Below are 13,410 nucleotides of genomic sequence, written 5' to 3'. Positions count from 1 at the left end.
CACACTTCTCTGAAGTCTCTCAACCCCACAGAGTGTTTGTTGTGGGGGAGGAAGAGAAAGGAGAATGTTAGCCGCTTTGAGACTCCTTCGGGTAGTGATAAAGTGGGATATGAAAGCCAAACTCTTCTACTATGATCTTAGTGATACTTCTCCTGCACCTGTAATTAAAGAAAGCCTCCCGCCCCACCCCCTTGCCCCACCCCACAAACATATCCGTAGTCAAGGAGTGCCAAGACAAGAAGCTCTTTTTGGAATTTTCTAGCAATTAGACCACACTATTGATAGAAGCGAAAGGACGCAGGTGGCGCTGTGGGTTAAAGCCTCAGCGCCTAGGACTTGCCGATCGAAAGGTTGGCGGTTCGAATCCCTGCGGCGGGGTGCGCTCCCGCTGCTCGGTCCCAGCGCCTGCCAACCTAGCAGTTCGAAAGCACCTCCAGGTGCAAGTAGATAAATAGGGACCGCTTACCAGCGGGAAGGTAAACGGCGTTTCCGTGTGCAGCTCTGGCTCACCAGAGCAGCGATGTCACACTGGCCATGTGACCCGGAAGTGTCTCCGGACAGCGCTGGCCCCTGGCCTCTTAAGTGAGATGGGCGCACAACCCCAGAGTCTGGCAAGACTGGCCCGTACGGGCAGGGGTACCTTTAACCTTTACCTTATTGATAGAAGCAGTTTCCGTTTATTTGGTCTAGAGATGTACATCAAAGATGGTGTGGCATTATCAGGGCAATTACATGGGGGGTGGGTGGGGGAGACGACAGTATACATATGCAGAAATTATGCCTTTTAAAATGAGACTATAACAGAATCCGCAAATGAACAGAAATTCCATGCAAGTATGATTAGATTCCTCCTATCCAAAATTCCATTAAAATCTAGTCCAGAATATCAGAATTGCTCTTAAAAGTGCCCTTGGCACATTGCCATTTGTCTCCTATGATTTTTCGTCTCAGAAATGTCCACATATGGACAGTAACACAACTGCAAAGCAGCACAGTATTTCCATGGCCACAGTGGGAATATGCCGCTCGTATTAGGCAAGCAGTTGTTTTGCATGAGAAGGGAAATTTATTCCAGGAGAAGGATGTTGTTGTTGGGCTTTTATGGCCCATTAAATATAGTCTGCTTACTCAACTTTATGTGTATATCACAAATCACACTTTTTTTTTATTCCTTGCTGGTGTTTGAGTTAGAGCTTTCAAATTAAATCAGTGTGTTTGGACTTGCCTTTATAAATGAGATTGTTCCTGAGACTTAGCCCTTGCCTGTACAGCAAACTTAAATCTCTTGCTTCTTCCAATAAGTAGCATTGCTTCTGTCTGTAATTAGGTGCAATTATTTCATTTTCGTTTCTCGCAGTGTAAAAATGTTTTAGGAAAAGGGTGAAAATACAGTACAGCTACATTTGCGTTTTAAAGCTCTACTGGAGTGGGAAAACAAAGCAAACCTGTAAGACCAACCACTACAGCACAGGCAAACCAAAAAATATAGATACGGTTTGTTAAATTATGGGTAATGAATGACTTATTCTTTTATCAGCTTTGACTTGAGCTCCACCACCCTGAAATCTGATAAACTAGATCAGGGGTCAGCAACCTTTTGCAGCCGTGGGCCGGTCCACCGTCCCTCAGACCATGTGGTGGGCCAGACTATATTTTGAAAAAAATAATAATGAACGAATTCCTATGCCCCACAAATAACCCAGAGATGCATTTTAAATAAAAGCACACATTCTACTCATGTAAAAACACCAGGCAGGCCCACAAATAACCCAGAGATGCTTTTTAAATAAAAGGACACTTTCTACTCATGAAAAACACGCTGATTCCTGGATCATCCACGGGCCAGATTGAGAAGGCGATTGAGCCGCATCTGGCCCCCGGACCTTAGGTTGCCTACCCCTGAACTAGATAACACCATAGCAGTACTTGGAAAGCAGTTCTTGCCCACTTGTAATCATCAGGGCAGAAGCTGAGGTTGGAAGGCAAGAAGCGACCATTGAGTCTGGTAATAAAGTAAACAGTGGGGAGCAAGAGAAGAATGGTAACTCTGATCACAATGCCCACCGAGCAACCACCTTCAGTGCCACCATAAGATATATACAAGGTTATAGCCACATCCATAAAATACTACTGTCCCCCTCTCATGAAAGTGTAATGAAGTCATTGGGATCCAGTTCCTGGGACAGTCCCTTGCTGAAGACACAATTCCCAGCCCAGAGAGTGTAATTTCAGCACCAGAATCAGGTCATTTGAAAACCCAGCTTCTCTAAGCACACCAAGGTGGAGCTCACCCTCCAGCAGAAGATTGCGAGTGCCCCATCTTACAGTGCTATACCAACAACAGGTGTTGTCCAGCAGTGGTGAAATTGTATTTATTTCAGAAAGGCAGTTTCCCGCCCACCTCCTAGAGTGGTATGAATAGCAATTTCCCATAGGAGTTCAGAGAAGTGGCAACAGTGCTGCTCAGTATCCAACAGTGCCGCTGCTTCCGCCACCAACCTCTGATGATGAGGTGTATTTAATTTTTTTATAACCACCCACCTACCTGCTGACACACCTGAAGTGGCAGTATGGTGATGTAAACACTAATGACTGAAGACCGTAGCACAGACTGGGTACCAACGGTGCTAGAACTCATATAAAAACCGTAATGCACATGTGACCTGAAAACAGGTACAAAAGAACAGCTGCCAGTGGAACAAATGAACCGGAAAAATCTCAGCTTCATGTTCATTAATCTCTTTTTCTAAAGGGCATTAGCAACGCCCTCGTTCTGTGTTAATACAGTACTGTAAGATTGGGGTTTAAACAGAAGGGGTTTAATGAATCCAGGAGTAATGCTAGAGATTGACAACAGTCCTAGCCAAGTTGCCAAGTAACAACTCCCCCCTATAGTTTAGGAGATTGGCTGATAGTTCTAAACTGCTGCTGTTCACAATGGCTAGGAAATATCTGAAGGGGAATTAACTGTTATGAGTTGGGGGGAGGGGCTGTACGCCCTTCTAATTTTTGGATCCAGCAAGTGTTAAAATCTGAGCAAAGATTCAAATTTCTGGAATAGCCAGGCTAGTTTCCTGGTGAGGTAATGGGTCATTAAGGAAACAAAGGGAGTGACTCTGTGCCAGATGACAAATGGCACAAACTTGCTGGTAGTTAGAAAGATAAAAGCCAGAGTGGAGAGTGGCATGATGTGAGCTAGAAGCTGGAAGCTGGAAGCAGCAGGCTGGGAAGCCGGAGAGTCAAAGCAATGCCTTTTTCTGGTGGAATCAAAGGCTGTGGCTATGGGAGAAGCAAGACCCTCTTGGGGTGTTAATGCTGCGAGCCCCTCCATCATAGGCTCAGGTTGTATATATGTGTAAATAAACCACATATCCTAAAGACACCACAGACTCCACTGTGTCTCATTCCAAGAAAACTGAACCCTGGGTAAGCACCTGGAACCCCTGGAAACTTGCTCCACTCGGAGATTGGGGTGGCATGCAACATAATTCTTGCATGCACCCCCAGCTAAGAATGAGGTGATCTCCCTGTGAAGAGAAATTGCCTTGACAGTGACAAAGTCTGGCACAGAAACTGAGATTCCTTCCAAACCTGTCCATTGTGCATTCATCCCAATTTGGTTGCACAACATTTGTGGGAAGGTTCAAAGAGGGCCATTTAGTGAGCATTCTTAGGGAGGTGATGCAATATTGTGTCAAGCAAGTGGTATTCCCAGTGGCGTAGCGTGGGGGGTGCAGGGGGGGCCGGCCGCACCGGGCGCAACATCTGGGGGTTAGGGTTAGGGGGCGCAAATCCACGGGTTAGGGGGCGCAAATTCACGGGTTAGGGGGTGCAAATTACTTGCCTTGCCCCGGGTGCTGACAACCCATGCTACGCCACTGGGTATTCCACATTTACTACTGCATTTTACTGTCACTTTCCTTATTGCAAAGTCCGATTTGAGTGGGGAGGGAGAGACAATTCAGCTTTAGTTGTGCAACCTGAATTTGTCAGTATGAACTAAGATGGTGAACTTTCCTCTATCACTCCATCTGCCCACTGGGAAAAATGAGCCACTTGGATTTCTGCTTTCCTGGGAAAAGTGCTCCAATTAGTTGTATTTTCCCTTGTATACTGAAGAATATAACCTCTCTGTAACTATACTGTATACATTGCTTTGCTAAATTTTGTACTACAGTATTTTAATAGAAACTTTAATAGAGTCTGTGTCAGGAAAAGAGGCAGCAACTCACCTATTACTTGCTCTATGTGTGTAAAATAGAAGATACTCTGGAATACATTCCTTCTCTTGGTGTTAGTTCGCAAACTGTGGCAGACAGCTCCATAAATCACTGGTACATGCTGTTAGTCTAATGACAAATGTCTGGGAATAGAAATTTGATTTTATGGTTTTTATTATATTACAGTTTTAACAATCAGCTTGTGAAAGATTAATGGCCCCTGATGAACCTTTGGAATTAAGATGAATATGCTCTTTAGATGCTGCGAGTGCAAATGTTGTGATGAATCTGGACAATCTGAGCATCTTTATAAGAAGGATTGCCGCAAGAGCTAACATGGTTTATAGGCAGTTTCCAAAAACGGAGACAAGCATGAGCAAGAGCAGATCTCCTGTGCTCTCACTCCCTGGTTTTTGAGAACTGCTTAAAGAAACAATAACAAGGAACACAGACTTAATCCCAACTCATACTCCTCATCCTCTGATATCATAGTAGGTAGTCAGTGGTTACATGCTTCACCTTTTCTTCTTAATGCCTGGTTGTTACTGGTGGAAAACTTGGAATCTTGTCTAGGGTTGTGTTCAAGATCCTCTGCTCTGCAAGGAGATGGAGCTCCCAGATTAGGCAAAACAGCTATTATCCAGAAGGGAGTCCTATCAACATTTGACAACCCTCATTTTGTGTGTGATGTTTTACAGATGGGATGCCAAGGAGGGTGAAGAAATCCCCTTTGTAAAGGATGAACCTGATAAGCAGGTGAGTCTACTCTATAGAGTGTTGCTTAGATCAGGAGTGGGGAACCTTTTCTGGTTCTGTGGGCCAGATACTTATCAGCATCTTTCCTTACAGGCCAACTGTGATGGGTGGGTAGGGCCACCCACCTGTCCTTTTGGAGCTCTTTGCAAACCATTTTTGTTTTAACAACCCTGGACAATTTGGTTTCATCAGCAAGCTTTGCCACCTCAGGTGGGCATGCTTTGGGGGAAACAGCCTCCTGAGAGATGTTGGCAACCCTGGCAAGCTATGTTTGGTCCACTGAGCAGAAGTGCCTTACCAAACAAAATAACACCAAGCCTTGTGCTTTACATTAATTCAGAAGAACTACAGCCCTTGGTTCTTAACTCATCAAAGTAGGGTAGTGTCTTCCATTAACTGGGGGCCAAGCTGGATGAGATTCTCACTAATGCCTGACCAGGCTCCTGGAGGTTTATGTTTCTTGAACTGAAATGCATCTAACAGGGGGTTGCAGATCTGATTGGAGTAAGGCAGTGGAGGAGAGAGAGAAGATGCTTAACTCTTTCCCCTCACACTGCTTTTATGTAGATACACACACAGAAACACATCTAGTTGCTTTCCCTCCCATGATGGGAAAGAAATAATCCTGTATCCTCCTCAAGGATTGGGTTGTAGCTATGTTGTACCTATGAACTCTGCTGTCACTGCTCCAAGATTTTCAGCTTCATACTACTTTTCAGCTTCATTCTACTTTGGCACACAGAAGCTTGCACTGGGAAGGTGAGAAAAGCTAATCCTTTAACCAATGCTTATGAGTATGAGGGAAGATTCCTGTGTTACCAGAGTGGCCTGGGAATTTCTTCAACGTTGCCCAGTCCCAGGTCACAACAGTTATATTGTGTATATAATATATTCTGTCTCTCCAATAATAAATCATTAATAGGCCAAATCCTATGCAGTGTATTTCAAAATATGCCAAATTGATTTTGAAGGGTTTGGCCTAATATGGAGATGTTTGTGTAAATGATAAATTGTTTCATTGCAATGAAGAACTGTGCATATTTTAAAGTACTGTACATTTTCCCACTCTGGTTGCTAGGTGGTTTTTTTAAAGGGCCATTTGTGCCTCAGTTGTTTGCATGCCCCAGCACTGCTTATAAACAGGAATTATGTGAGCCAGACAAATCATTTCCTGCGTCAAGTGTGGTGTAGTAGTTAGAGTGCTGAGCTAGGACCAGGTCCAAATCACAACTATGGCTGCAATTCTATAACCCCATGTTGCCTTTGAATTCAACAGGGTATAGTTCTGAGTAGGAATGATTAGGCTTATGTTGTAAGCCATGAAGCTCACAGAAGAAGGAGAAGGAGAAGGAGAAGGAGAAGGAGAAGGAGAAGGAGAAGGAGAAGGAGAAGGAGAAGAAGTTGTATACTGCCCTAGACTCCTTAGGGTAGTGATAAAGCGGGATATCAAATCCAAACTCTTCTCTTCTTCTTCTATACCCTTCTATACTCTCTAGTGAAAGGGAGACTTTAGTCACCTCTGGTAGCCAGCTACTGATACCAACAGCTTTGTAAGGGTAATCTGTTGTTTCTTTAAGTCAATTGTGTAATAAGTAACTAAGCAAAGTTTAGTTACTTTGCTTAGAATGTCTTCTGTCATTCTAGAGATCCTCGAGCAACGAGCAACTGAAAAAGCAAGCTCTGGCTAGTGAAGCAGTCAAGGAGCATAACTTCCCAGCAGGCCTAGAGAATAATATAAAGCCCCTGGAACACAATGCTCCCTTGCCTCAAGCCCAAAGAGATGAATGGAACCAATCTGCAGGTGAAGAGCAGGGTCCAAGTGAAAAAGCCAGGAGGTGCCTAACCCAGGGCATTTCTCCCACAATCAGAGCGGATGAGACCGGGGCAGATCTCAAACTCAGTAAGTCAGTAACTGGGACTGATTTGTCTCCCAAGGGCAACTATATGAATAGCAGCTCTTCTCAGGGAGTGCCTGGGAATGTGGTGCAGACTTCTGGGTGCGACCTTCAAGAAATCAATTCCATAGTCTATGAAGGTGGCTTAGACAAAAGTGCGTATTGTGAACGGAACCCTTGTGGGGAGCAGACAGGAAACAGTAGTGAAGGAGGAGGTGGTGAAGGCCAAGGGCTGATAACAGTAGGACAAGGAGAAGAGAACCAAGTTGGAGGCCTACAGAAGGAGATAATACCTGCGAAAGAAAGTGACACTGCAGCCTGCCTTGTTCGAACGGAGGAGTCCAGGCCTCCATGTAAAGAAATTCCAGACCCAACAAATGAATATGTACAGGAAGGGGCACAAATGAGGAACAAGGAAGAAGACCAACCTCAGTTGTGCAGTAACAAAGCACAGGATTAAGACCGAACACGCAGGGCTCCGTGGAGGCCAAAGGTGAGTGCAATGCTAGCCCCTTCACTTGGCGTTTTATGTAGATTTCTAGCCTGCTCTGTCCCAAGAGCTCAAGCCTGGTAGTTCAGTTACACCTAAAAAGATGGGACGCCACCATCCAGGAGTTCTTCTGCCCATCCCTTACTGAAACGAATCATACTTGGCTCCTGCACTGGTAGGACTGTTTTCATTCATTACACTGAGGTTTAAACAGGAGAACCCCCCTGTGGATTCAGTCCTTGTCCCTTAGAAGCACAGCTCACAATATTTGACTGGCCACTTTATATTGAAGAGCTAGGCATTATTGTGATGACTCTTGAAAGCTGTATTTTCTATAGGTTGGTCAATTCCCACTTACTAGGCACAGATTCTAATATTACATGGATGAATCTGCCATTACGCTGCTAAACGGTTCACAGCAGAAGATAATAAGCAACAACCAGCTTCCAAATGATTATAAGCTGTAATGAGAATGCAGCTCTCTTCTTCAAAGCTGCATGCCTTAATCTTGGGCAACCCTGCTGTGATCCTACTAAAGATCATCAAGACCATTCATTCATTTGTTCAGATTATCTAGTTGGGGGTGAAAAGGAAAACCCCTGCAGAAGCTGAATGCTCTTCTCCAGCAGTGAATGCAGTATGGTAGGCCTTTTCTTCCAGCTTATACTTCCCAGACTTTTAGGTTTCAAACAAACATATTCAGCTGCCATTCCCAACCTTGTTCCAAGCTGTTTCCTTCCCAGAAAACCACCAATATCCACGGAGCAAAGCTGAGAAACGTTGAGTAAAATGGCTAAACTAAGATTTTTCATGCATTCTTTTACACACACTAATCTCCTCCCTCCAGTGAAATGAATGGGGCAACCAAAGTGCAGTAGAAATCCATGCACAAATCAATGCTGTGAGATTACTCTAGTGTTAGAGCAGGGGCCTTAGGCAACGTGGAGATGGCAAGCTGCCCAAGGCTGGCCCAATGAGCCAAATGTCAAGTTAGAATTTGATTTCCTTTTCAAAAACTAAATAAATAAATTGAATTTACCATTTAATTTTAAATATTTTTTTTTAAATGTTCAATTGTTTATACCCACTACAAGACTATTCAGCATTTAAGTAAATAACACAGGAAATCCCAGATTTTGAAATGGATCATATGATATTTCAAATGTAGGTAAACCTTTGAAGAGCCGAATAATCATGCTTTTGAAATGTTAAAGCAGTTTAGTGTGCTTACAACCCATGTTAAAACAATGTCGATGCAAATTTTTAACACACCCACCCCTTTGCAGTATTCTTTTTGTGTTTTATCATTTATTTTATATTAGTTTTGGTCTTCTGATCTGCAGGTGCAAGAAATGGTGCTAAGAGGAACCATACGTGAGAAACTATAGCAAAACCCTTTGCTTGTAACATGAAGTTTCTTTTTTATCATCATTATCACCATCAATCACTATTACTTATTAATAAGACTTGTCTAACTTGATGATCTGAAATTGCCTTAGGTTAAAAAAAAAAAAAAAGACTTGGTAGAATGTTGAGGTTCCTGCTCGTCCCACACATTTCATGTCAAGTTGTAAGACCATCTTTCTTCATATTGCCATCCATCAGTGGAGCCCTTATGTCGGTGACAGATTTCACACATAGAGCTGTTAGCTGTGACCCATTTCTCCAAGGAAGCAACTCAGGAACATGTGACTTTAATGCTTTGCAGCCGGTATCTTATCCATTGATGCAATTTCTGTCAGAGAACAAGGAGATGCTGCTTTTTTATTCAGAATAAAGATTGCCTCCAAAAGCTGCCCAAGCATTTTCTCCAGGCCTAAAGAACATTACTTCCAACCCTTATTACCATTTATACATGCCATTGTATAAAATAATATGCACAGGCTAACAGACACTCCGGATAATACATAATGGGTGAAGCAGACAAAACAGAGGCAGGGAAGAGCCTTTTTTTTGCCCTCATCTTCTACCAACCCATCCCTCAACTGCTTGCTAGAATCTGTCCCTGGTAGCTGCCTCCATGGGCATGGCCAGGATTTTTGTTGGGGGTGGGGCAGAACAGATGTGATTGGTCAGTTAAGTATTTCTATTGTTTTACTTGATCGGGCGTGGGGGGCGGCAGGTGCCCCCCTGCCCTCCCCTTGGCTATGCTTATGGTGTCCGCCACTGCCAGAGCAATCACACTGAACTCAGGAAATCTGAAGGGTCAGTGTGGGGTATTGCGAGACTAGGATTCCGCAGATCCTTACTCGTTGAGCTCAAACTCCCACTCAGTCATGACACTCACTGGCTGACGTTTGTGGAAGGGACATAACTCATCAGAAGAAGGCCTTAGGATGAATCTCTGGCATCTTCAGATAGGGCTGGCAAAGGCTCTGAAACTCATCTATCCCACATCTTATTCCCTTGAGGAAGATGCAGTACACCCCCCCCCAGGCAGATTCCACCTTGCAAGAATGTTCATTTCACTCTGCCCCAGTTGGCACCAGAACCCTAACGAGAATGTTTTCGAAAGTCATGTTTGTTCTTAAAATTCAGCAGAATAATATATAGATTATCATCATGGCCAAGAAGGGGCAAAATAACCTCTTACTTAGCAATAAGAAATATCCTGGGTGTACACACATCTACAAACTTCATTTCTCACTTGCCCCCAGCAGACAAATTGAGAAGTGCTCGTCTTTCACTCTCAGGCATATGCACAAAAGAAGGGAAGGGCTGGGGCACAGGGATCCTCTCCTTGCAAGGGATAGCCCAGTCGGTACAGCATGAGACTCTTCATCTCGAGGTCATTGGTTCAAACCCCATGGTGGGCAGGTTCGACGAGATGATTCTCGGAATCCCTTTCCAATTTTATGATATAAACAGGTTACTGTAGATAAATGGTGGGTTTTCCTTTCCTGTGGTGTCCGGCTCCTCCCCCAATAATTGCTTAAAAAGATTTACATGTAAAATCTGCAACAAGATGTTGCAGTGTGGAGTGCTGCTGTTCACAATTCCAGCCACTCCATTCCATTTCCCATTTTGCCATGCTTTTCCTTCTCATGAGAAGAGCCTGCTGGATCAGGCCAATAGCCCATCTAAGTCCAGCATCCTGTTCCCTCAGTGGCCAACCTGGTGTCTGTGGGAAGCCCTCTCCCCATCAGACAGACAGACAACCTTCCATGACCAATGGAGTCAGTTCAAAAATCCTGCTGGAGGCTAAGTGCAGCCAGTACCTCTATCCTTTCTTCACATGAGTTGGCGTCTTAAAACTTGATCATCCTCATAGATAGATAAAATTTTATTCACATTAGCCAATGGCCATAGCAACAGTAAAACATTACAGTATACGCAGAAAAGGAAATTTGATATAAGAGCACAATTTAAAGTCCTGAATCAGCAGTCAGTTAGTGGTGATCGTCCCATAGCTGCTCTCATCCTCTGCTTCAAAATGACAATAAACCAAAGCATAAGCCCAGAATCCCCTGCAGAACTCCCCCCCGCCCCCGTTTTAAAGTAAGAGGGCCAGGGAAATCAACAAAGGAAACAAACTACAAAAGCTTTTCATTCAGTTATATCAAACCAATTAATTTCAGACTCTCCAGAGAAAATACAGCTGGGGTAAACTTCCAAAGCACAGTGGGGTGCTGACGTCAGCGTTCTCCCCTGATGTAAACAAGAGCAGTACAGCCAAAGTCTTGCGAGCTGCGGAGGTCAGTCTTAGAATGCAAGACAATGCTGAAGGAGTTGGCATTATTGAGCAGTACACGGAACTCCTCTTCTGATTAAAAGCACAGGAACTTAGGCAATAGAAATGTTAACTTCCACCCCGCTCCATTCCTCCCTTATATCTGAAAGGATGTGGGTATAATAGAATAGCTAGAAACTGGGTTTTTTTTGTTTTTGTTTTTTTAAAAAAGAGGTTCATAGAATTTGCACAGAAAGATCATGGAATAGAAATGACAGCTACATGGCCCATTTTAAAATACCTCTTAATGCTAAGCCATTTGTAGTATAATCTGCAGTGTTTACAGCAGAATGGACTGTACTGCAAGGTATAGGACTGCAGCCTTACTCAGAAGTATTTATTGGGGGGGTCATGGCAGATTTGGAAGCTTTTCCTTACCTGCCAACACCCATTTTGTGTAAGAGTTGCCTTGAAAGAATTATAATAGGCTGCCACACCCTAGTCAGTCCAATTGCTTGGGGAGATCCTGAGCCCTGCTGCCAGGGACGTCTCCCTTCAGCCAGCTTCAGGAAAAAATAAACAAGGAGATGAGCTTTGTATTTACTATACTTCCCTGAAGCCCAGAGGAAACCACTTAACAAAGAACCTTTTGAAATGTCCTTATGATGCAAGGGATAAAGTGTGTCCCAGTGGAGGAGGAAGATGATGATGATGATGATGATGATGATGATGATGATTATATACCCCAGCCACTCTGGGCAGCTCCCAACAGAACATTAAAAACACAATAAAACATCAAACATTAAAAACTTCTCTAAACAGCCAGGACCACCTACTGAACTGGCTGTAAGCAAGAAAGCAGGTGAGTGGGGCTGGCTGGCGTTGGTGTGGCTGTGCCCCATTTACCCTAATAGGCTACCTCCACAGGTACTAAGCTTCTATAGATAGGGTCACAGCAAGTACATAAAACCAGCTCCTTGATGACTGACTAAGCCTATGCCAAGTAATTGACTTTTGGGGGTGGGGGGTGGGGAGAGGAGATGAGAAAGGTTCAAGTTGGTCCATTAGGGGGTGTTTACAGCGTGCTCATCCTCACAGCATCTGAACCTCTCAGTGATCAGCAACTTGTGCTGGACAGACTCTCAGCTAGGTGAGTAGCTCACAGGAGAGGCCTGCTGCAGCTTTAATTTGCCACACAGCAGTTCCTGACCCTTCTGATGTTGCTTTTGTTTGTTTTCCAGGACAACTTGCTAAAGCAAATCTGGTTGCAAAAGAAGATGAGCACAATCTCCCCCTCTGACACTGACCTTCAGCTCCCAGCGGCACCTCCCCCTGCAGGTGATGTTTACCTGTCTAGAAGCCACTTGTGCCCTGAAATTGTCTACTCAGTGCCGAAGGACAGAAAAGGCCTACTTACAAGCAGCCTCCTGAGGAGAAAGGAAAGGAAATCATGGCACTTGTATTTTGTACCTAACTCCCCCCTACCCTTTATATTGTGGGCATGTGATGGGCCATGAGTTGTCTACTGTATGCACTTTATTTTACTGAATAACTAATGATATTTATAAGTTGGGTTTGCTTTGAAGATAATTCCCCTTATTTTTTCTCCTCAACACTGGCCAACGGATCTACTCTTTTGTTGCTTCCAAAACCAAGTGGCACACTTTACAGAGCCTCTGGCTGGGCTTGAGTTTTATGGATGTTCGGCCAGTTAGGGACAATGACGAAGAAACCATTTTCTTAACAATAAAGGTGGCTGAGGAGATAGTAGATCCTGCAGCCAGGAAGACTGTGTTGTGGCTTTGCACATGTGTGGCAGAATGATGAGAAGGGACCGGTGGTGTCACAGGTTCCACACAACTGATGGCCACAAGTTCATTGAGGTTTCTCTAGAATGCTTTCTCTCTTTAACCTTCCTGGTTTTGAACCTGTGACTATCATTAACTTCCTTGAGGCTAGAGGGAAAGTTGATGGTCATGTGTGTATGAAGGAAACAGGCAAATCGTTATCATTCCCAATAGCAAAACATCCAGACTGAACTTGATTTTGGCTTCACATTCGTTATCATTCCCAATAGCAAAACATCCAGACTGAACTCCTTGATTTTGGCATCACTCCCAAATCAAAACATGGTGGAAGAGAAACCAGATGTGCAAAAACATACGTTTGTTTGTTTTTTGTATGTGGTTATGTTGTAAATGGCTGTGATGTTAGAGCAGAGATGAACGGAATCCCAAAAGTAATTTTGGCACCTCCTGTGAAAGCACTCAAAGGTTTGGGGGATTGCAAACAGAAGTACTAGGCGGACCAGACAGCACCGAGATATGACCGTGCCAGTTGCGTGTCATTTCAGTTGCTGGCCTGTAGGATTCCCTGTAT

At 44.0% G+C, this 13,410-nt stretch overlaps 1 protein-coding gene across 2 annotated transcripts in view; it reads left to right on the top strand.

Moving 5' to 3' along the window:
• The window catches only part of CCDC9B (coiled-coil domain containing 9B), a 52,276-nt gene extending 39,299 nt beyond the window's left edge, over positions 1–12,977 (top strand). For both annotated transcript variants that reach the window (XM_081886824.1, XM_081886825.1), the window contains exons 11-13: positions 4,919–4,976; positions 6,621–7,364; positions 12,273–12,977. In XM_081886824.1, the coding sequence (XP_081742950.1) occupies positions 4,919–4,976; positions 6,621–7,331 (769 nt within the window). In that variant the 3' untranslated portion in view covers positions 7,332–7,364; positions 12,273–12,977. The remainder of the gene's footprint in view (positions 1–4,918; positions 4,977–6,620; positions 7,365–12,272) is intronic.
• Positions 12,978–13,410: the final 433 nt, after the last annotated feature.

This window comes from Podarcis melisellensis (genome assembly GCF_964234715.1).
Source record: "Podarcis melisellensis genome assembly, chromosome: 1".
Lineage (NCBI taxonomy): Eukaryota > Metazoa > Chordata > Lepidosauria > Squamata > Lacertidae > Podarcis > Podarcis melisellensis.
Note: the sequence above shows the minus strand (reverse complement) of the source record. Positions and strands in the feature narration are given on the sequence as shown.